General features: G+C 50.8%; 1 protein-coding gene across 1 annotated transcript in view; it reads left to right on the top strand.

The window, feature by feature from the left end:
• The first annotated feature begins 218 nt into the window (after positions 1–218).
• JPH3 (junctophilin 3) overlaps positions 219–24071 on the top strand; it is a 56702-nt gene continuing 32849 nt past the window's right edge. Inside the window, exons 1-2 of the mRNA XM_069868671.1 lie at positions 219–857; positions 17191–17968. Coding sequence (XP_069724772.1) covers positions 476–857; positions 17191–17968 — 1160 coding nt within the window. The 5' untranslated portion in view covers positions 219–475. The remainder of the gene's footprint in view (positions 858–17190; positions 17969–24071) is intronic.

Raw genomic sequence — 24071 nt, 5'->3', positions numbered from 1 at the left:
CACCCCGCACCGCGCATCCTGCATCCCGCATCCCTCTCCCGCATCCCGCATCCTGCATCTCTCATCCCTCATCCCGCTCCTGCATCCCAGCTCCTGGCATTTGGCCTCTTTCTGCTTTTTTTTTTTTCCCCCCACCCCCGTTCCCTGCCTTGGATGGTTTTTAGGTGGAGTCGTTTGCACCAAAACCCAATAGCTGCTGCTGTTCTTGCTGCTTTTTTTTTTTTTTTTTTTAATGATCCTGTTTCCACAGCAGGGGAAGAGAGAACTGATCCCGAACATACTCCCAGAGAATGAATAATCACAAGGAACTGGCTTAAGCAGCTCCCTGGATCTGGTGCATGATTTTGATTGAGTTTGATTTAATTTTTTTTTAAATTATTATTATTTTTTCCCCAAGTCATCGTTCACATTTTATTTTCTGCCTTTTTTTTTTTTTTTTTCACCTTTTGAGGGATTTGCAAACCGAATTACATGCATGTCCAGTGGGGGAAGGTTTAATTTTGACGATGGAGGGTCGTACTGTGGAGGCTGGGAGGACGGAAAGGCTCATGGCCACGGAATCTGTACCGGCCCAAAGGGTCAAGGTGAATATTCGGGCTCCTGGAGTCACGGCTTTGAGGTGCTGGGGGTCTACACTTGGCCCAGCGGCAACACTTACCAGGGCACCTGGGCGCAGGGCAAGCGCCATGGCATTGGCATGGAGAGCAAGGGGAAGTGGGTGTACAAAGGAGAGTGGACCCATGGATTTAAGGGACGGTACGGGGTCCGAGAATGCACTGGAAATGGGGCCAAGTACGAAGGCACCTGGAGCAATGGATTACAGGATGGCTACGGGACAGAGACCTACTCGGATGGAGGTAGGTGCTGCATCGATACCTTCCTGGCTGGGGTGGGCGGTGGTATGGGGGTAGAATCCTCGGAACGGGGACGTTGCTTTTGGGCTGGAGTCTGTGAATTTGCAACCTGCTAGCTTGGAGCAGGGGATGCTCATACCCTGCAGGAGATAAGGAACCAGCCCATCTCTTTGCCACAGGTGTTCAGTGGGTCTGTGGGGGCAGGGTCCTCCCCACTCCAGGCGTTTTGGGGAGCTGAGCTGGCGGCACTGGTGAGGGGATGCCTGGCTCTCCCCCGGCGTGGGTGGGAGGACGGAGAGGGCCAAGGCATCGAAAGGCGGCCCAAGTGGCACGTGGGATTTGCAATTCTGACTGCACCACTGGAACCTGTAGGATTTGCATGGCAGCAACTCGGGGCAAGAGGGAAGGCAATTGGGGGGGTGGGGCTGGGGCACATGGGTGCAGCTCTGCAGCTCCGGTGCTGCAAATGCTTTCAGCAAGAAGCTGGGGTTTTTGCACATCCTGCAGCCCCTCCAAACGCAGCTCCGCACTTAATAATGCAAGGCAGAAGACTTTAATTCAGACAAGAGTCTTACATTCCTCGTTTACGGCTTAATGCTTAGCGTAGGGGCTCAGAGGGATCACCAAAGCTATTCTCTGCCGTCAGCATGGCTTAACGAGATGTGGAGGGGAAACCAGGATTAAGTAAAAAACAAGAAAACCCAATTGGAATGATCAAAAAAAAATGCTGGACTAACAAGCTTTAAGGCTGAACTAGGAGAAACAGCTGGTGCTCTGCTGTAAGTGGCTGTATCATCCTCTCTCATGTTTTGTGGCTACTTCCATCTCAATTGCCACCATAATACGAGGCAGGCCTACCTGCCGGCAGCCGGGGGCGTTCGGCAGTGCTGCCCCGTTGTTTTGCTGCTGAACATGTCCATCTAAAACAGGATATTTATTATTTGTTTAAGATATTATCATTTTCCTGGACTGCTGTTTTAAGGAAATAGCAGTATTAATGAGCTCCATCGCAGCCTTCCTGAAAGGTGCTGCAAGACCTTTCTCCAGAAAACCCAGTTTGCTGCTTTGTGATTTTACAGCAAGGCAAGATTAAACATTACCTGCAGCTGCTCTTTTATGGTCTCAAAGGGAGAAGCAGAACAATCTCTTGATCTTTAGGGTGCTGGTGGCTTTCTCCTCATGGAAAATATAGCTGCAACCTTTTGTTTCAGCTGCCTGGAATAAAGCTGGGGTCTGAGCTGTGTGTTTGCAAGCCATCGATAAATCCCAGCAGTCCTTCAGTTGAGAATAAAGCTTGGCCAGAGAATAATTGCAGTCTCCCTCATTCGAAGTGGTCAGGAGGGGATGTGGAGGGGGTTCTGCATGCTCCCAGTGTGAGTGCCATCTCCCTGCTCCCCTCCTGGTCCCCAGCCCCTGCCAGGGCTGTTTGCGGCAGGCAGACAGAAGTCTCAACAAACTACAGGTCTCTGAGGACTGGGTGTTGCAGGGCTGGCCCAGTCCCCGGGCACGCTTGTGCCCCCACCCCAGCACGCCTCCCATCAGCTGCAGCTCTTTGGGAAACCCGGGGAGCATCTCCAAACCGGGCTGGCTTCCCAGCAGCTTCCCAGCTTCTGAGAACCTACCAGAAGCAAAGAGCTTCTTCTTCCATCTTGTGAGGCCAGCCTGGCTTCTCAGTGTTTGGGGACCGAAAGGTTATGTTGCATGTTTGTCATGTAAAGGAGGAGGGAAGGGATGAGGGAAGGTACAAGGGCAGGGTCTGTAGCACAATGCTCCCCCGAGGGACTCTACGAACTGTCCCAGGAGAAGGGGATGGTTGTGCTGGGAAAATGCAGAGCTACGATGCCTTTGGCCAATCCCACCCTGCTGCTGGGAGCAGAGATGGGCCACGCACGCCCCAGCTGAGCTCCTCCACACCAGCTTTGCCCCCATTTCGGCTGGGTAGTCGCCACAAAGTGGCTGAACCCATCTGAAATTGCACTTTGATCAACTTGGTTGCAAGTACCCAGAGGCCATGGCCCTTTCTCAGTTGCCCGTCTCAATTCTGTGTGGAAAACACCAAATTTGGGGATCTCCAGCCTTTTGGACGGTGAACCTTAATGAACTTTGTGTGTTTGGAGACAAGAAGCTGATGTGTGAAGGAGCTCTGCTGGAAGGGTAGCTGCGTAGCTATGGCACAGGGGAGGCAACTGTTGGGAAGGATGTTTCTCATTAATCTATTCAAGTTATTACCTTCATCAACTCAAGTATCCTAGAATCCTCGCCCCAGCATCTGTCACTTGCCACCCACAGATAAATATTCATCCCTTGCACATTTTTTTTTAGCACATCAACCAGGGCTAGGGGATGGGTCCCTAAATGCGCAGCGAGGCACAGGAAGCGAGGTGCCCCAGAATTCATGAGTTTCACTCCAATTTTACCATTTCCTTGCACAACAGTGGGTTAAGGGCAAATCAGCCATTGCCAGCTCTATCTCGGGGAGTGATATTTCACGTGACTGATGCGCACGTGTTGATGCGTTGGGTTTGGACGAAGGGTATGGTTGGCAGTGACCCGAGCCGTGTGGCCATCCCTCTGCCGTCCTGACTCTGCTTGCCGCCCCGGGTACCTTTCCCCCCACGCCGGGTGCTCACGCCTGCCACACGCACACACATGCACACTTCCCCCTCATGCAGCTTGCAGCTCTCACACCTCCCACGCAGACACACTCATCGCCATGCACACACGCCTCTCCTCCCCACGCCAAGACGCCGCTTCGCCCCTCTGCTCACATACCCACACGCACGTGGTCTGCCCCCAGCCCGGCGCCAGCACTCTCTGGCCCATGCGCACGCCGGATGAAAGCCAACTGTGTTCCCCAAACTGCGTGGTTGCACGTCCATCGATGCAAACCTAGTGCACGGGGCACAAATAAACAAATACAGCCTCGCCATTCCCCTAGGCCATGCTTTGCCATATCTCCCCGGCACCGCTGCATGCCTGACCCGTGTTCCTGCACCTGCAGCATCCGTGTGCACCATGCTGTCTTTCCCCTGCACAGATACCCTCACTCGGACACCCCCTAAAACCACGATACTGCTAATATGTTCTTATCTTTCTACCAAAAATCGTGGCCACCTCCTGCCCCCATCCAGAAGCACCCTGATATTACATAAACCAGGCTTCTGAGGATTGCTTCAATCAGATGTTGGAGTTGCACCCCTCATTTGCTGGGCCTGATTCAGCCTGGCTCCAGAGCGGGAGCAGGATTGCTCCCTTGCTTCAGGTGGAAAGGGCTGCATTCACCTGGATCAGCACCAACGTGAGCTGAAGCTGCCACCATCGCCCTTGCTGGAGCTGGCGGAACCTCTCTGGAGTGGGGGTTTGGAGACCTCCTCCCGTCAGAGACCTTCTCCTGAGCAAGTTGAGTTCAGGCGACATCTCAGGTGGTTCCTGTCTTTCTGTAACTCCACAGATGCTTTGGAAATACTCGGTGGTTTTACCCTGGGGACAGTTTGAGATGTAACTGCAGGCCTGCCATGGAAACCCTCGGGCTGTGCGTTTGGTTTGTTTTTTTGCTGCTGAAACCGTGGTTGTGGAGGTGGCTAAGAAGGGGCGAATGAAGGCAGCCCCAAGTCTGGTTTTGCCCTTTCCATCTCTGCCAAAGCTGTTTTTCTCCTCCCTTCACCTCTCACCAGCTGAACATCTGAGATCTGAGACCAGACAGGGGCACGGCGAGGGGACCAGCCCCTCTCCCTGGTCCCCACTGCCCGGTCAGCTCTTGGGGAATGACTTGCAGTGGTTTCCTGGACTGGAGGTGTCCACAGTGCCGGCTCCCTCCTACCACCCCCTTACCCCATCCCGGGTGCCCACATGCACCACGGTGCCTTGTTCCTTGGCAGGGCTACCCCAAAGCGGGCAGGCAGTCGCATCGCTGTGTTCATCTTGTGTAATCCTCCGTGCCCACTCACCTAAATGAATCATCCCTTTGATAGGTGAGTGAAATATAATTAGTGTTTTCATTGTTAGCTCTGTGTGAGTAGGCAAAGTGAGTTTTCTTGGCCTGGGCTGGGAAATTTTTGTGCCTTGCAAGCAACGGGGAGAGGGAAGCGGTGTGGTGGGAGCTGCTGGTGTGGGGTCTCTCGCAGCCTGTCCTGCCCGGAGCCGTGGCTGCTCCTTGCCCCACTTTCCCCACCTCTGCAGTGGCGCTGGTGACACCCCCAGCCACTCTCTTGGCTGGTGCACCAGGAGCTACCAACCAAATGGCTTTGAAATGGTTGAGGATGTGAAAAACATGAAATATTTTGTAAAAGCAGGTCCCTTACCTGCGTGAAGAGTCAGTCCAGGGTGGACGGACTGAGGAGGCCTTAGTGGACCTGCCTGTCTGGGAAGGGGATGCAGCCCCCTTGCCTGAGCTGAGAAATGGTTCAGATGAACCCCCACTGGCTGGTGCCACTGGCCTGTGCCTCTCTCCGTACCGTTTGGTTTTTTTTTATGGGTTCCTCTACAGCTGCAGGGAACCAACTAGCAAGGGCGAATTGCCATGTGATGTTCATACATTGCACGGATGTCAGCATTACCTTAAAAGTATCAGCTCCTGTCTTATTTTGCTGCCAGGAATGAATTGTTGATGCGTTTTAAATAGTGGGCGGAAACAAGCAAATACAAATGCGCCCTGATCCCCGATCCTCCCAGTTCCTGCAGAATCCAGGCATAGATCTAGCTGGTCCTAATAACCCCTCTAAGAGCCTGCTAATTAAAAAAAAAACCGCTATGAACTTTGTCAATAGCATCTCCCTATCTAGATTTGGTACAGAAGGTGCTTGCAGTGCAGCAATGGTTATCAGAGAGCAAGAACTGAAACATCAGGACCCGCCGAACATAGAAAAATGAATCAAAATACTAAATGAAGATTCTGACTAGTATCATTAAAAATGAATGATATGAACTCATGGTAATTACTTATCTCTTTGGAACATGCTGCTTAGTTTCAGGTACAGATCTGGACAGAGGAAGAAGGATTTTGACCCCAGGGAAAAGAACATGAGATATAAATTGCCAGACAGGCTTAGATCCTAGCTCCAGCTTCTCAAGTAGCTGATCCAGTGCATGATGGTCCAGGGGATGGTGTAGGACCCCAACCTTGGGGCTATCTGACCCCCTCACATGCCTCTCCCTGACCCATAAGAGAGGGTGACATGTCCCAAAGCACAGTTTTCATACCTTTTCACTGGAGATGCTGGGGTGGGTTTCTTTTAATGCAAATCTCTGGATATTTGCATGTGATCTGATATCCCATGGGGGTCCTTGTGGTTGGGTGCCATCTGTTCCTGTAGCTAAACTTTTTTTTTTTCCTTGAAGCTCCAGCTTGTGGAATCATGTGATTTTGCAAGATTTTTAGCTTCATTTTTGAAGCAAGGTTTCCACCCAGACTATTGCAGAAAAGTCGTTCTTACAGGCTTGGAAACCAGCAGACGAGCTAAAAATGCCTTCTGTTTAAAAATGCCTTGATTTTAAAATGAACCTGATTAATTTTGAATTGTTGGAGTCAGGTAACACTGATGTAGATGAACAATCTGTATTAATGTAGGCATGACTTGAAGATACAGAAGCTGGGCAGGATAGGGTTGGTGGTGGTCTTCTGCGGGAAAATGCTGCGGTTTATTATCTGTCTTGTGTGATTTTGCAGTTTTTGCCTGTTTGGGGTCTGGCTTTGTCATTGACTGAGATCTGACCAAGAAAGTGCTCTTTTGCAGGAGTTTGCTATAGTTACATGAGAGTCTTGATGCTAGTTTGCCCCTGCAATAAGCTGTTTAACTTACAATAAAAGTATTTGTTTGTTACAAAAAGGAGGAGCTTTGGAAAAAAACCCCACTTGAACAAAAAGTGTTTATATCTTGGGGTTTGATACTGGCTTTTCAAAGACAGATTCTGGCCTCTGAATCAGAAGTCCTTAGAAATTGCAAGTGATTCATGAGCATCCCCTTAGATCAGCCACTTTGCTCTGAAAATTATTCCCTGAAGAGGTTCCACTTACTCTTAACATACAGCAGAGCATCATGAATTTCCATGAATGAGTGAACAGCCAGAGCAAGGTCCCTAAGTTTGCAGATATTTGCACCAAGAAAATCACTACTAAGATATGGTTTTCTGCTCAAGGCGTCACTTTAGGTCTTCAAGGTGTCTCCCTGGACCGAATAAGGGTTTGATCATAAATTTCACAGGAAATAAATAAACCCTGCTCTCTCCTCATCCCGTCCTATGTTGCCCCCACTCTTGGTGCAGCCTCATTGCCCCAGTCCCTGGGGAGCTCAACCTCATTCCATGCAGCTGAGCATCTCCCACACCTCACAAAGGATGCAGCTCCTCAAAAACACCCGGCACCAGCACACGGTGCCGTTTGTGAGTGCTGGAGAATTAGCTCTTACTCCCATGAGCTCTGCTGAGAAATGGGGTGAGATCACAGAGTTTGCGATGAGGATTAGAGCGCTGGAGGATTAACAGACTAAGCATTAGCCTGATTTCACTCTGCTTTGTGAGAGGAGCACATTAGCCGTAATAAAGGTGCTGAGTGATACGTTAATGTGTTTCCCATCCCTCATGCTAAAGTCTCGTCCTGGTTTTGGACCCAGACAATGGCTGAATCCTCAGGGATTCAGCTGCCCTGGGAAAAACTATGGGCCCCGTTTCACCAGAGGATGATGCTCCCTTGACTTTCCCAGGCTCCAACGCACTCAGTGCTTCCCATTCCCAGGAAGACTAGAAATGTCTTTATTTGGTTCTTTCCTTTTGAAAAGCTATATTTCCCCTTACTCCAGGACCTGGCACTTTAAGAAAAACCATGACCGGCCTGAGACGTATTATGAGTCCCATCAGAATTAGCAATGCTGAGATTTGATTGTCATTATAATGGTTTGAAACATTTCTCCAAATGCTGGCTGGAAACCGCAATTACTGATGAATGCAAACAGGCAAGAGGAAGCAGGAGATACAGAAAAAACGAGAGGGAAGAGGGAGAGGGATGCTCAGGAGAGATTTGTGTTTTCCTGCACATGGTGGAGAGCAAATTGAGTTTCCTCCCCTCAAAGCAAAGAGCTGAAATGCCTCAGAAGCCATTGCTGGGTGAACCCAAACAAATGTTTTTCTGGGGGTGGGGATGCTCCTCTCTCAGGTGTTACCTGAGCTGAATTTCCATATGTGATTTTTCTGGAGTTGCTTCTCCTTAACAGTGTAAGGGCACATATTCCTCAGTGGCCATTCCCTGTGGAAAATGGCTTAACACCTGCAGCTGGGATTATCTTCAGAGGTAGGGCATCAGATTTGGGGCTTTGCCCCATTCCCAGCCCCGCTATTGTTTTGCTGTAGGCTGTGCAAAACCACTTTGTGCCCACAGAAGAGTGAGGAGCACACCTTGTTTTGTTGGAGTTCTTCCTCCATCCCACTCTGTGCCTCAGTTTCCCATCTCTAAGTGCAAATATGAGCAGTCTCTGCAATACCATGATGCACATCAATGTTTGCCAGTGAGGGAAGTAGCTTCATTCTGCTGATGCCCTGATCGCAGAGTATCTTTGGGGCAGGCATCATGGCTATGAGAATACAAAGGACTTCTCATGTTGTGGGTAGGGCTCATATCTCCCAGATAATGCATCCTCACTACCCACGAGCCTGCCTTTGAGACGATTCTGCTGATGTAGGATGGCTGAACAATCCCTATACTGTGGTATTTCAGCCAGAGTTACTTTACGATGTTATTTGCATCTACAGAGGAGGAGGCAGATTCCCTGGCTGTGGTGTGAGGCTGTATAAATCTGTCTCCTCTCTCCAGCCCCCGGCTCTTGCTCCTGCAGAGCTGCCCAGCGAGCTGCTGGCTCTGCCAGGGCCAGCCCTGCTACCCATCTCTACCTGGTTGCAAAGTGATCTGCTACGGTACAACATCCAAAACCAACAACTCCACTGGTTTGTTTCCTTACATGGACGGTCCCAGCCATTTAGCTTTTAAAACTGCAAGCTAACCATGCTGATGTGAGCTGCAGACTTGTAATTATTTATTATTTGTTGAGCCCCATCACCAGACTTAATGCTACCCAGCACCCAGGCAGTAGCAAAGCAGCCTGTGACAGCTCTTCTCTAGTCTTCCTCTTCTCCTCTTCCTCTTCTCCTTCTCTCCTCCATGGGTGCCTAGACCTCACTGTGTCCATTGTGTATGTTTGTATCCAGCCTTGCATTAAGCGATATGACTAACACCCATCACGTGTTCATGCCTGCAGATCATATTTGCATACTCAAAAATCCATACTTTATTTCTTCCCCCGTGTAAGCAGTTACCAGAGCATATTTTTGGCAAATTAGCAGCCACAGCAGAAGCATCTCGCTGTGTTTTTAGCCTGGCTTAGTGATGGTCAGAGGCATAGAAAGCCTTGGCAGGACTGGGGGGGAGATAATTTGCCATGGATGCTGTGCCTGTGGAGCATTTCATGCACGCGCTATCACTGATTCCCACCTTTCATGTTGGGCAATGCAGGTGGCAACTCCACGGCATGTCAGGGTGGGGTTTAGGGGGACAATTGCTGCTCTCTGACTGGCAGCCGGGGTCAGGGTAGGGAATGCAAGTCACTCAGCGCAGCGCCTTGTCCTGCTGCCAGGAGTGATAGTGCAGAAAGGACGGCTCTTGGGATGGCAGGAAACATGCACCCGTGTGCAGGCTCAGGAGGAGCCATACATGCAGGCAGCACGTTTGGGGGCACATTTTTACCAGCAAAGTCCCCTGACCGCTGGACATGAGCCAGCATGGCCAACTAGGATGTCCCCAGCTTTGCAGTCATCAGGACTGAGGCTGAATTAGCGTTCTCCTGTCCTCTCTTTTCTCTCATACATCTTCTGGAGGAGAAAGACCTGGGGGTGTTGGTTGACAGCTGCCTGAACATGAGCCAGCAGTGGCCCAGGTGGCCAAGAAGGCCAATGGCATCTTGGCTTGGATCAGAAATGGTGTGACCAGCAGGTCCAGGGAGGTTCTTCTCCCCCTGGACTCAGCACTGGTGAGACCGCTCCTCGAATCTTGTGTTCAGTTCTGGGCCCCTCACCACAAGAAGGATGTTGAGGCTCTGGAGCGAGTCCAGAGAAGAGCAACGAAGCTGCTGAGGGGGCTGGAGAACAGGCCTTCTGAGGAACGGCTGAGAGAGCTGGGGGTGTTTAGCCTGGAGAAGAGGAGGCTGAGGGGAGACCTCATTGCTCTCTCCAACTACCTGAAAGGAGGTTGTGGAGAGGAGGGAGCTGGGCTCTTCTCCCAAGTGACAGGGGGCAGGTCGAGAAGGAATGACCTCAAGCTCCACCAGAGGAGGTTCAGGCTGAACAGCTGAACAGTAGGAAAAAATTTTTCACGGTAAGTGTCATTGGGCACTGGAACAGGCTAGCCAGGGAGGGGGTTGATTCACCTTCCCTGGAGGGGTTTAAGGGACGGGTGGACGAGGCGCTGAGGGACATGGTTTAGTGTTTGATAGGAATGGTTGGACTTGATGATCCGGTGGGTCTTTTCCTACCTGGTGATTCTATGGTTCTATGATTCTCTTTGGGATAGATGTTTCTGCGATACTAAACATGATTTTTGTATGAATCTTCCCTGGGCCTTTCTGATACTGAAGAGCTGGAAAGTGAGATCTGTAAAACTTGCTCCTTGTGTCGTAATTCAAGACACCAGCCTAATTATTGCCATCAGACATCTCTAATTAATATGCTACAGAGTTCGGTGATAAGAGAGGGGGATGAGCATACATGGAAGGATCCTTCATGAGATAAACTAGCAATTTGCAAGGCCTAATTACTTCGGCTTGGCTTGGAAATTGGACAGGCCCTTCGGACAACTCAGACCTTGTTCCCAAATTTCACTGAGTGGCAAAAGCAAGCTGGGAGGTTTGGATCACTGCTGTTGCTGAACACCATCACCATAACAGGCAGATCTGGCTGTGCTTCAGGGGTGGAACAGAGGCTACAGAGAAACCTACCCTCTGAAGCCTGCTGCTCCCCTGTTCTGTGAAAGCCTAGGTAGGTGTGCCCATGTCACGGATTATTTTAGCTAACCTGGAAAGACCTTGTATTGACCCATGACAGTGGGTTATTTATGGCTTTTTTAGCTCAATGTTAGTGATAGGTAAGGAGTATTTTTCTAAGCATTTGACTTTTTCCGAGGTCATGTTGTGATAATAATATATATGTGTCCATGGGCCTCAAAATGCTTTACAACATTCTAAGTAACTGCTTGAATTTCTCTATATGAGAAACTGAAGCGGAGCAAGGCAGGGCAGGTCTGTGCAAACCTCCTTGCGTGCTTTACTCCGTGTGCTTGCCAAGGGCTTCATCCTGCAGGACAAGGAACCAGCCGTCTCTGTTCGGGAAAAGCCTGTGAGGAGCCTTCATCGTAAAGCTTGTACTTAATGGTGTTCCTGGACTAGAGCCAGAGGGCTCAGCAGCCTGAAAAATGTCAGATCCTTGGGTACGGGTACACGGCAGAGGCAGGGAAATGCAGCCATTCCAACCCAAAAAATCCTGACTTCTATCTCCTTCCAACACTGTGGTGAAGATGATCAGGTGCATGATCCCACCTTGGGCCAGGGGAAACCCCAGCCCATCATTGCCTCTTAGAGCTTCCCCTTGTACCATTCAAAATCCGCCTGCCGCTCTGGTGTGCCCTGAGGGAACCTCTGTCTGAAAGCTGGTCTCCCCCAGGCATCGTTGTTGGCCTCTACCATCTCTCCGTAAGTGGGAGAGAACTGTTGATGCCAAGCAGCCCCTTAGCTTGGGGCAACAAATGGCAAAGCCACATGTTTTCTACCCTGCATCCTATCTCACCTGCACCTTCTCAGTGTGGTGCTGTAGACCACCTCTGTCTGGGCCAGAATGGCCATTTCCTAGATGTTTCAGGTCTCCTTCCCCACCCCATCACTCACGGGCAAAAGCCACATACTATGGAGGCAAATGGCATCAGTGAAGCAACTCTCCTTCTTGCCCAAAGCTTCAGCCCAGTGTGCTGCATGTGGGAAGAGCAAGCCATGAGCTGGTTGCATCTTCCCAGTTATGGTGAAGACATCATTTGCAAGAGAAAGCTGCTCCTTCTGTGGTCCTGGGCCTGTGAACACCCATGTGAGCCCCACTGCAGTGGTTATACCCCAGGGAGATGAGGGGAGACAGAGGCTGGTGTCCTCATTCCTCACCCCCCAGGAAAATCCCTAGAACCTCTTTGGCAAATCCAAGCAAATGAATGGAAACCCATTGTTCTTCCTGGTGTCTGTAATGCCTCAGACCCTCCCAGGGTGCTTTGCAAAAAGGAGCTAATTATTCTTCCCAATACTAGTCTGAATCACTGGAGTGCTGCTGCATTATCTGGAAACAGGTTTCCAGCAGAGAGCACAGAGGTACAGAGGTTGCATCCAGCAATCTCGCCTCCAACTTTGTGTGGGGTCCCACTTACCTCCCTATTTTTGCAAGGTGCAAACCAGGGCTAACCCTGATTTTGGGGATTTTGACATTATGGGGACATCAGGAGCAGCCCTGCAGACTCTCTGCTCTCTTCCCAGGATGAATTTTAGCCTCCTCAGCCAAATGCTGAGAAAGCACTGAATAACAGCAACAAATTAGATTACTTTTTGGTACTTGTCATTTCTCAAAACATACGATCTTCTGCTGGAGCATCAGGAATGATGCTTTGGAGGCCAGTGGCTGCCTGCTTTCTGCTTTCAGCCTGCAAGGCTCCAGCCAAAGATGGGGCTCTGCACAGTCCTCAAGGCAATGGAAATTCCTGGAGGAATTTTAAAGGCCATTCCCTTTCTCACACTCCATCTGCTGTTTCTGAAAGAGGAATAGTCTCACTGATCCATCTTTCAGGATGACTTCAGTTATATTTTTCTAACCTCAGGTTATGCCCTCTCCTTACCCTTATCTCCTCTCCGTGCCTGCAAGCGTGTGGCCATATCCCCACCCTTCTTGGCATCACCATTATCTTGGCCAAATCCTGCTGGAGCAGGAGTCAAGAGATCTTCCCCAGGGTAAAAGTGAGAGCAGAATGTGCTTATTCCCCCAGGCTCTGGTTTTGCTGCAAAATTCCCCTTCTTAGGCCAGGATCAGGCCATTTTTTCAGGAGGACAGTGGTGGTGATTGAGATTTCTTGGTCTAGGTCTCCAGTGCTCTCCTATCATGCACCTACTCTTGTCCACAACTCTAACCCTTGCTGTAAAACGCGGCTGCCTGCAGCTGCCTGCACTGACCACGTAATGGATGCTGCATTTTTCTTGATGCAATCACTTCATTAATCTCATGCAATTAATGCTTCGAGAAGCATTTTGCAAATATTGATAGTAAGGAAAGAGTTCCAATGGAGAAATTGCTGCTGCTTTGGTTCTATTACCTTAGTAAATCACAAATTACCTAACTCAGGAGGATTTTCTTTTTTCGTTCGTTCTTTATTGGCTGCTCTTTGTCCTCTTTGCCCAGTGCAAAAGGGCCACATAGGAGGGGGATGGATATTGGTGGCATCTTGGAGGCACCCATGAGTGACCTGCATGGCTGGTGTAAGCTGTTCACACATTTCCAGCCCCCTAACAATTCTCCTGCATCATGGTGGCTTTACTGGTTTTCCATAGCACCCTGGCTTGGGCAGCACAATCAGACTGGGGCCAGGATTGCAGTAGTGTTGGCTTGCTCCCTGCCTCACATCGCAATGGAGACATGTTTCCCTCTTGTGGATAGTTAAGGATGGCATCTACTCTTCTTCCCTGACCCTATGAGGTGCTCAGTTCTCTACTTTTGCACTGCAGTCTGTGAGGATCTCTGTTTAGCACCTCAGCAGGTCCGTCTGGGGACCTTTCGCATCCAACACACTCATCCTGTTACACCCAGCCTTGTCCTGCAGTCCCCACTGCTTGGGCTTCCCATTGCATGCTCCCTTTTCAGCTCCCTAGCTCTGAAACAGCTACAGCCAGTCCATCCTGGCACATAAAGTGGAAAATTGTAAAGTCCTGTTTCCTCTGCAGGGAGAAAGAGTCTCCTGGCTCCTTGTGAGATTAAGCTTTGTGCATATATCTGCAAATGTTAGGGGGCAGAGGTTAAGCTGAGCAGTGCGAGGGGAGGAGGTGACGGTGCTTAGCAATGCAGATCAGATGGCTCTGAGACCTTCCAGTACTCTTGGCCAAATCCTGGGATATTTAGGGGTTTAAATCATAATGAAGTCAGATGAAGGAAGGAGTGCCGATTGAGTGAGGGAAGGCAGATGAAATCAGTTCCTTGGAAGGAAACGCTTTGATCTACTGGTGGCCATGGAGGTGGCCAGATGTCTTGATGGTTATCAGAGGGGTGACTGTGCCCTCCTAGGCGACCCCAAGAAGCAATCATGCTGCTGCCTCCAGGAGAGAAGCAATCAGGAGAGCAATGATGACCATGAAAGCAGACTTGGGGTTTGAGTTTTGCTTTCCACTGGGAGTTGCATTATGATGCTGGGAGAGGAGAAGCAGCACGGGCCAGCCACATGGGATGGCTCCTCAAGCCCTTGCATCCTCTGCTTAGAAAAGTTAGCCTAGCCAAGGAAATGAGGTGATTGCTCCTGGCAGCCATACATTTCTAGGAGTAGGTTTTAAGGCCATGTGAAGATGACAGCTTGCCGGGCACCTCTGGCTTGCTGGAGATACGCACAGGCACTCGCTGCAGCTGCAACCTGCTGTGACCAATTTGCCGCCTCTGCTCCAGCTGAGACGTGCTGTCACGCCTGCTCTGAGAATGCTTTGTTCTGCTCTTTGCGCTGCCTCTAGTTTTCAGCAAAGGGCCGTGCTTATTTTATGGTGCTTCAATTTAATCTATTTTCTCTTTTTCAGCTACAAATCTGCTAGGAGATGGGGAGGTCAAAGGACCTGCCTGGTGTCGGAGACTGTGTTGAGGGATTCAGTCAAGGGAGCCCAGGACTTGGGCAGGGCAGGCTCTCATGGATCTCATGCAGGACTTTTTCTCCCTGTCTCCTTGTCCATTCTGGCATCTTTCCCTGAAACACATAGAATCTGTCTCTAGGGAAAAAGAGAGGCTGAGCACAGTGCAAGGAGATGCCAAGCCATGGCAAGGGGCTGCCTTTGCAGGGGTGCTTGGGGCGCTGGGGGAAACCTCTCTCACCCATCACCCCCAATAGGTTGTCCTGCTGAGATGCTCTGGGGAGGAGCCAGAGAGGGAAGGGAGATGGTGCCATGCCTGCAGGGGATGGACAAATGTTTTGGGAGCATCTCCCCTGCCACAGGCACCATTCCAGGGTGCCACTGGATGTGGGAAGAGCCATGGGTGCTCGGCATTGGTTGTTGCCTGTTCTTGGGGATACCAAAGTGGGCTGCAGACTCACTGCTCACGCCCAACCATGGGACATGTCTGATATCTCCTCCAAGCTGTTTAATGGTTGTCCCCCACCCTTCTCTCCACTGGCACTGGCACCACCTCCTCGCTCTGCCCTGCTGGTGCCTGCTGTAATCCCAGTGCTCTACCTCCCTCCCCAGTGCTAATCCTGTAAACCCACAGTAAATCCTACCCACCTGGCCCTGCCTTTCCATGTCCCTTCTCCGAGGCAGCCTTTTTGGCATCTCCCAGCTTGGGGCTGGCATTTTTTTTAAGGGGTGCACAAAGCTGTCACCCAGGTAACGTAGCACCTTGGGGTATTGATTGCATTGAAGGACCAGGAAGGATGCCTGAGCCACAGGGGTTTGTGCAAAGTGCTGACAGTGATGCTGATGCACCCCAAAATGTGCTCAGATCCTGGTTTTACAGCTCTTAGGAAGCAGTGCTCAGCTTGAGATGCTCCAGAATTGTCACTGAGCCCTAGGGACTGGACAGTGAAAACCCCTAAGGGTGTCCTGGGGGTAGGAGCAGAAGCAAGCGTAGCTGTAGGGCTGGCATCACTCCTTGCTGTGAGAACAGGGTTTATCAGGGACAGGGATGGGCATGGCCAGCACAGCCCATTTTAGGAATCTTTTCCACTGGGCTGTTGGAAAATGTTGAGAGGGAAACCACTGCAGCAAGTTGGGTAGGTCTCAGAGAACATATACTTGTAGCTGAACGAGCCAGCTCAGGTAGACCAAACAAGTTGCTCGCGTCTATGAATTGCAGCCTGATTGCAAAGGGCAAAGAGCACCTTGTGCAGAGAGGGGATGGAAAGCCTGTCTCAGACTGAGCTGGCAGTAATCGTCTGGGCTGTTTCATCAGGGCTGTTTTGGTTTGAGTCTCACAGGGTTCACTGTTACAGCAAGCCTATTTTAAGACTCTCTTGGTGTGCGGGAGTGGGGCTGGCACAAAGGGACACCCTGATTCTGCAAGGTGCTGCCTGCGCCTGTCCCAGCTTGAAGTCCTGCTCTTCGCATTGCTGGCTGGGGATGGGAAGCAGAAGGGCAGCCCCAGGCTGGGACCGGCTGCAGCCTCCCAGTAACACCAGTGCCAGGCGAGGAGGTGTCCTCAGGCTCATCGAGCCGCCCCGTGAGGGCTTAGGCAGGCAGTGATTCACTGCATCTCGAGCTAGTCCTGAAAAGATTAATCCGACCTAAGAATAAAAAACAAGCCCTGCAGTTCAACCGGCTGGGATAAAATAAGAAAGCATGCCAGTCGCCGAGCTCCAGGAGGGGAAGGGATTATAAACCCTGGGCAGATTACCATCGTGCATCTCGGTGCGCAGAGCAAGCGTTATGCTCTGGTTGTGTGTCCTGGGCTGGATGGGCTTCTCGTGCCTCCATTCCCAGAGCTGTGGCCAGGTCCTGTGTGCATTTCATCCTGCTAACGGCCCGTTAAGCAACTCCAGTAAATGCCCACGCAAATATAGGAGTTCAAACAGGGGCACATTTCCGAGGAGAATAGCCAAATGGATCTCTCCCCATGAGGCCTTCTATAGAAGAGCTGCTCCCTTCCGCTATGTACTGGATGAAAGGCACTATGTAAATAAATAAATGCATTGTAATATGCCACCCGCTTTGATCACTGCCGGCAGCATGGATGGGATCGGAGTCTGCTCCTGGATAACGATTCCTCTACCTCATCCCCCTGTTCTCTTCCCTTTCAAATTAAGGGTTTCTCAAAGGGGCAGTTCCTTGAAGCATCGCTCCCTGCATGGTGGTGCCTTGACTGTTTTCTAACACTTCTGTGCTGCAGCTGGAGCACATGCCTTCAGTCCAACCAAGATATTACATTTTTCCTCCTGCGACATGACATTACAATCCTTGTCATGGAGATGGAACTGGGACCCAGAGCTGCACATTGCTGCTCCCACTAACAAAGGGCTTGCAGAGGAGTTGGATGCCGTTAGTGGTCCACAGGATGCTGTGCCATGAACCCCTGCTTTGCTTTTGTCTCCTTTTCCCAGGGACATACCAGGGCCAGTGGGTCGGAGGGATGCGCCAGGGTTACGGCGTCCGGCAGAGCGTTCCCTACGGCATGGCTGCGGTTATCAGGTCACCCCTGAGGACGTCCATCAACTCCCTGCGCAGCGAGCACACCAATGGCACCGCGCTGCACCCCGACTCCTCTCCGGCGGTGGCTGGCAGCCCCGCTGTCTCCCGGGGAGGCTTCGTCCTCATGGCCCACAGCGATGCTGAGATCCTCAAAAGCAAGAAGAAGGGCATCTTCCGGCGGTCGCTGCTGAGCGGGCTCAAGCTCCGTAAGTCCGAGTCCAAGAGTTCTTTGGCCAGCCAGCGGAGCAAGCAGAGCTCTTTCCGGAGCGAAGCTGGGATGAGCACGGTCAGCTCCACCGCCAGCGACATCAACTCCACCATCAGCCTGGGCGAAGGCGAAGCTGAGCTCTCCGTCATCGAAGACGACATCGACGCCACCACCACTGAGATCTATGTCGGTGAGTGGAAGAATGACAAGCGGTCAGGCTTCGGGGTGAGCCAGCGCTCGGACGGGCTCAAGTACGAGGGAGAATGGGCCAGCAACAAGCGTCATGGCTATGGCTGCATGACCTTCCCCGATGGCACCAAGGAGGAGGGCAAGTACAAGCAGAATGTCCTGGTCAGTGGCAAGAGGAAGAACCTCATCCCGCTGCGGGCCAGCAAGATCCGTGAGAAGGTGGATCGGGCCATTGAGGCTGCTGAGCGGGCAGCCACCATCGCCAAGCAGAAAGCGGAGATCGCTGCATCCAGGTAAGGTGGTCCCTCTCTTGTCCTGGTGTCTTGTTAGGAGTCCTGCCCTGATGGCTGAGGTTTGATAGAAGAAGAGGGATGAGACTTTTTGAAGTAGTAGGTGCTTGGGGCAGGCATTTTAGGGAAGATGCTGGAAGCAGGCAGGCGTTGTGGTGAACATCTGCCCACACAGGCAGCAGTCAGTGAAATCTGGACCCCAAAGAGGGAGTGGGCAGCATCTTGGAATTTCAAGGTGCTGGGTTTGCTCAAGCCTCATGGGTGGTGTTCAAAATGGGGTGGATCCAAGTCGAATTTTCCCCTTGCTAACTCCAAGTGAGCTGTGGTCACATAACCTTCCCAAACCAGCCATTAAGGCTGTACAGGGTCACCCAGAGCAGTGTGTTCTTTGCAGCCTGTGGAGGGGGTGGTTGCGCTGTGGTGGGACTACGCTTGTGGGTTGTGGTGTGGGTCTCAATGTCTGATAGCTGTCACTTAGGAGGTACTGGATCATTTACCTGGTTTCTCCCTAGCCTCTTTAATAAGCGTGATGGTACCCTTAGCAGAAGAGCTCCTGACCTGCTCTTTGTGCATGTCCTCTGTCTGACTTATAGCCAAGAGGAACTATCCCAGGGCTGGCCTGTGCTGGGAGGACTCCCAGCTACTTCTGTTCCCAAAAGAGGTTTTGACTGAAAACACAGTTAAATTGCTGGCTGCAGCTGATGCTTGGGGAGCATTTGCCCTGCCTGAGGCTCTGCTAGAAAGCAGTAGATCTGGGTACCCAAATAATCCCTACAAGCTTCAAGAAGCCCCAACTCCTGAGGCTGGCTGTTGCCATCATGGAACTGCTCAGTGATTCAAAACAGGGCCCTGATCCGGCTGAAAACCAACAGAAGCATGTGGGACAATGGTTTACATCTAGTTTAGATTGAAATAGTATCCAACTCCCACCTAAAAACAGGGCGAACTCAAACACCTTGGAGCCTTTTGACTTGCAGTGAGTGCCCGGACGAGTTCAGCTGAGGAGGAAATGCTCCTCTGCCGAATTCAGGGTCCACCGCATCACTTTTTGGGGCTAGTTCATTATGGCGTGGTCATTCCTTTCTGGTTTCTAAGCAAGCCCTATACATAGCAGCCAAACTAAGGAAAAAGGGCTGGGAAGAGGGGGAAACCCCAGGTACCTCCTCAGCCACCTGTTCTGGACTAGAGTTGGGTCTGGATCATTTGTATGCAGAGTCCCACTTGAAAGGTTTATCAGCATGTCTGCTGGTGACTTATCTGCAATGTGAATGAGACTTCCAGGCCTGCTTTGGGAGCATATTTAGGCTTGATGATGTTTTCAAGCTGACGTTGTACCAAATTGTTGTCAAAGCTTTGAAAAAAAAATAAATAAATCCCACTAGATTGCCAGGTAGGAAACAGGCTGCAGAGCAGCGGAAAGATCAGATATTTCCCTGTGACCTGGGGATGTGAATGCCTCGATACAAAGGCCTGAATCCTGGAAATGTGGAGCTCTAGTCTGCCGTGGGATGCTGGGTCTGAGAACCCGAGCATCCTCCATCCCCAAGTAATAAGAGTCCTGAAAAGCCATGAAAGTGGGAGCTGGAAGAGAAACGACCCCCTGGTTGGAAATGCTTAATGAACCCCCGGCATGTGATGATCCCTCCTCTAACTATGAGAGAGGAGAAGGAAAAAAATCAAATCAGATAGCAATGCCAGGGCATGAATACCTTTCTCTCCTATACTGGCCTAGGTAATGTGGTCCTGAGCTCTGCTGGAGAGCAGCAGCAGTGCTGGGAGGGAGGATGCAACCCATGACCACGTGTGCATGGAGGAGGAGAAAAGCTGAGGGACTTGGGGACCACCCAGAGGATCCCTTTAATCATCAGTGAGGATGCAAATAAATAAATGAGTGGGAGTGCATGGCTTAGAGGATACTCCATCAGAGACTGAACCTGGTCCCAACAGAAAAATGCTCCGTGAGTGACCTGACATCTCCATCCTGCAACCTGGCTCCCTCCACTGTTTGCACTTGGTCTTAAACTAGTCTGTTCTTAACTAGACACGCATGGAAGAAAGTAATCAGCAGGAACCCAGGGCTTTGCTCTTTTTATGGTGCAACCGTTGCCTCCGGTGCATGAGGGCTGCTGGTGTGTTGAAAAGCCCTTTATTGATCTCTGCACAGCCCATCTCTCGCTGCGCGGGCTGGGGACAAAAAGGCTCCGATGTGGCGTACGCTGGGCATTAACACGGGGTTAACAACCGCCAATGACATCCACCCCGGGAGATTTTGCTGCCTGTGTTAATGGCTTATGCTGAGGCCACAAAACCTATCAATGAAGGTCCGAAGCGTTTGGAAGGTCTGCAGGGTTTACGCTTTGCTGAAGACTCAGGGCAGGTGGGATTAGGTGTGCGTGCAGGCACTGCCCAAAGGTGTCTTGGGTTTGCAGTTTCTTTGCACGCAGGAGAAGCCCGAGGACCTCAAAATGCAAGCCAGGAGAGCTGTGCTCCTTCAGCTTGAGAGCTTACCTGTACCTGGGGGTTTTATTACAGTGCTGGTGTACGGCTGGGTATGTGTGTGTTATTCTCTTCTGTCTAATAATATGGCTGAGTTCACTTTGCAGCCTTTCCCTTGGTGGGGAAAAATATGTGCCCACCCACGTATTTCATTGAATTTGTAAGAATTCAGTATTTTTGAAAACTCTGCCGCTCTGTCAGATTCGGTTGGAATTGGCCAACACGTTCAAAAGTTATTAGTGTGGGAGTGATGGCATATAGATACATAAACAGCACAATCGCAGAAGTAAGCCCCATTTCCTGAGGAAAGTAGGCTAAAAACAGTGTACTGGAGACAAGTAAATTGGATTCTTCAAGTTGTTTCAGTCTGAACAAAGTGCAGTGTTATCTGTGATGCAGAAAAGTAAGCTCATTTAAGGAATAGTTTTTAGGTTCAGTAGATGATGCTCCTAAATTTTCTTTGATGCAATTAAATCTTTTCTCTTGCATCTCCCGCTCATTGAAATAGTTTGTGTACAGTCAGTGGGCGAGAAGGGCTCTGAATCAGATTGTAAAAATTACCATTGGTATCAAGTATCGGTTTCCAGAGGTAGCCAGGGAGGGAGGCCTTTTTCAGCCTGTTTAAAACTGAGGCACAGGGAGTCCTCTTTGTGCTGTAAGACACTTAATTCCCCTCTCATATCAGCCAAAAGCTGTCACCTTTGCTGCTGCTGCTGCCCTAGGAGGATGAAGGATGCACTAGAGACATCGGATCCCATGTTACTAGTGCTAATGTTGATACCTGAGGTAAATTGTCCATAAGCACTGGTGCATCATGGTCAACTAAAATATAATATCCAGGCGAAAGATGTGGGTCAAAAGGCTCATGCTCACCCCTTGGCTTTAGGCACAGCTGCTGGATCTGGAGGATAGGTGCATGTGGAGCATTAGGAGGAGCTCAGGACCAACTCCAGCTCTCCATGACAGATGATAGTAGTTTTAATGTAGCACGGACAGATCTCAATTCTCTCCAGGATTTCCTTCTGCTACCACAGTTTAAGGTTTTGTGGCAGGACTATTTATGAGAGGAAGGGCCATCATCGGTGCCAGGGATGTGAGTCCCAGAGACGGGTGGCATTGGCAAGGACTCAGCTCCTCTCCAGCACAAGGTCCGTGGGGCCCCATTGTTCAGCACCTTAAATAACAGCTCCTCAGAGCCACCAATGCCCTGGCACTCTGGAGGGGATGCTGTTCTCAGGTTAGTCCTAAGTAATGCACTTCCAGGCGTAATTATAGCTGAGCCATTCACCAACGATGAGAAATATATAATTAAGCTCAATAGTCTCAGGAGGAGTCAGGCTTCAAATTAGGACGGTGTCATTCAACTTCAGAAAGGGAAACAGAATTAAAAAAAAGAAAAAGGAAGTGAATAAAGACAACCTGGCAGCGAGGACGGGTGAAAGAAAATGTTTGGACTCAGCATGGATGCTCCTTCAGGATGCTGCAGTGAGGGCAAAGCATCCGTCCGTGTTTGACGTATAATGGGGAGCAGGAAGGCAAGAAAAGCCCTGGAGAGCAGAGCAGCAAAGTGCAGAGGGTTGTTTGAGCCAAACAGGTATTTTCTTCAGAAAAATGGAAATGCAGGCCAGGCAAAACTCATAGAAAAGAATAGATTCTGCAGTTCTGATCCCAAACATTTTAAGTTGCGGTAATGTCACTAGCGGCAGTACACTGAGCCATAATAATGCTGCTTAATGCTCTCTCAGGCTTGTGCCTGCAGTTTTGCAATTGTACTTGTCTGCATTTGATTTAACGTTTCTGCTGGCTTTTCTGATGCCTGGGGGAGGTGGCTGCGGGGCTCCCACATTAGTCTCGCCCTAATCCCCACCCTGTGCTGCTGGAGGGGCTTTTGCTGCTGATGGAGAAGTGGGAGGAGGAGGGATGTGGGCTTAAGGGAAATACTGGCCCCAAAAAGGGTTTTGCGTACCCTTCCTCCTGTCGGGATGGTGGGGACAAGCCGGCGGTGGACTTCAAACTGAAGTGGGTCATAGCTGAACTGGCTGCAGGGATGGGGCTGAGGGAATGAGACCAAGCGTTTTAGGTCCTCCCACCTTGTCCAGTCCTTCCTTAGGTGCCTCTGAGTCCAGGGAGGGTTCCTCTACTTATGGCGCTTTGGAGGAGGGCTGCCCTTTTCCCTGCTGATGCCATGTAAAGTGTTCAGCATCCACAGCTCCCTGTGGCATGGCGTTTGCCAGCTGGAGTTTGGGGCTGAGCAGGAGTCAGCTCTACCCATTAGCTGAGGATTGATGGGGTCACTGACAGCGTCACCTGGTACCCATTGGGTCTCATGCAGGGAAAGCACTTAATCCCTTCCCAGTCTTTCCTTCCTTTCATTGAGAGGGGCAGAGGACACAGAGTCAGGGAGAAAAGCACAGAGGGGATAGAGAGAAGTGACTCAAAGGCTAAAATCAGCTAGGGCAAGAGGTAATGCTCTTTGCAGCAGCGTTTTCTTTTTCCTTCCATCCCAAACTGCCCCTATGCAATGCAGGGATGGCAGTCTCTGCTGGGCTTTTCCATTGACAGAGAGCTGAGCAGGGCTGCGGCAGAGCACGCTGACTTCTCCTGCTGCCACTTTCTTCCCCTCCTCCTGCCCGCGCACAAGCTCCTGTGTGTTGACAGGGGTCAGGCGATACCGCAGCGGCAGAGATTAGGATCAGCTGTTATTCCTCCTGTTTGTGTGTCTCTGTCAGCTGTGTTGACATGGGTACCTCTGACTCACAGCAAACAATATTTCCACCTCTAGTCCTGGGCAGTCGAGGAGCAGAGGACCCCCAAACAGCATCCCAGAGCCTTGCATCCTTATCCATTGCCAGCTCGTGTGGGACCTGCTGTCTGCACCATGACTGTTTAAGTCCTCCTGCGATGCCAGTTTAATAACTTCCTGCTCAGACAGGACTTAGAGCATTAAGCTGTTTTGTGGCTGTGTCAAAAGTCAGGACTAGCTGGCACGCTCGCACAGGGCCAGCTCCGCGTGTCCCCGACTGCCACCCTGCTGCCTGCACTGTGGTGCAGAGGTGGAGGGCAGCATCCATGCACAGGGATGAGCAGACTGGGAAATTAAGTGCCTTTCATAGGAATGGTGTTTTACGAAGTAACACAACTGGAAAAGCCTCAGCAGGGTCTTTTTTAGCTTACTGGGTTGAGCAGCTTGACGGGGGTTTCACTAGTTCCTCTCCTTTTCATAGAATCATAGAATAACCAGGTTGGAAGAGACCCACTGGGTCCAGTCCAACCATTCCTATCAAACACTAAACCATGTCCCTCAGCACCTCGTCCACCCGTGCCTTAAACACCTCCAGGGAAGGTGAATCAACCCCCTCCCTGGGTAGCCTGTTCCAGTGCCCAATGACACTTTCCATGAAAAATTTTTTCTTAATGTCCAGCCTGAACCTCCCCTGGTGGAGCTTGAGGCCATTCCCTCTCGTCCTGTCCCCCGTCACTTGGGAGAAGAGCCCAGCTCCCTCCTCTCCACAAGCTCCTTTTAGGTAGTTGTAGGGAGCAATGAGGTCTCCCCTCAGCCTCCTCTTCTCCAGGCTAAACACCCCCAGCTCTCTCAGCCGTTCCTCATAAG

The sequence above is a fragment of the Phaenicophaeus curvirostris genome, chromosome 14, assembly GCF_032191515.1.
Source record: "Phaenicophaeus curvirostris isolate KB17595 chromosome 14, BPBGC_Pcur_1.0, whole genome shotgun sequence".
NCBI lineage: Eukaryota > Metazoa > Chordata > Aves > Cuculiformes > Cuculidae > Phaenicophaeus > Phaenicophaeus curvirostris.
Note: the sequence above shows the minus strand (reverse complement) of the source record. Positions and strands in the feature narration are given on the sequence as shown.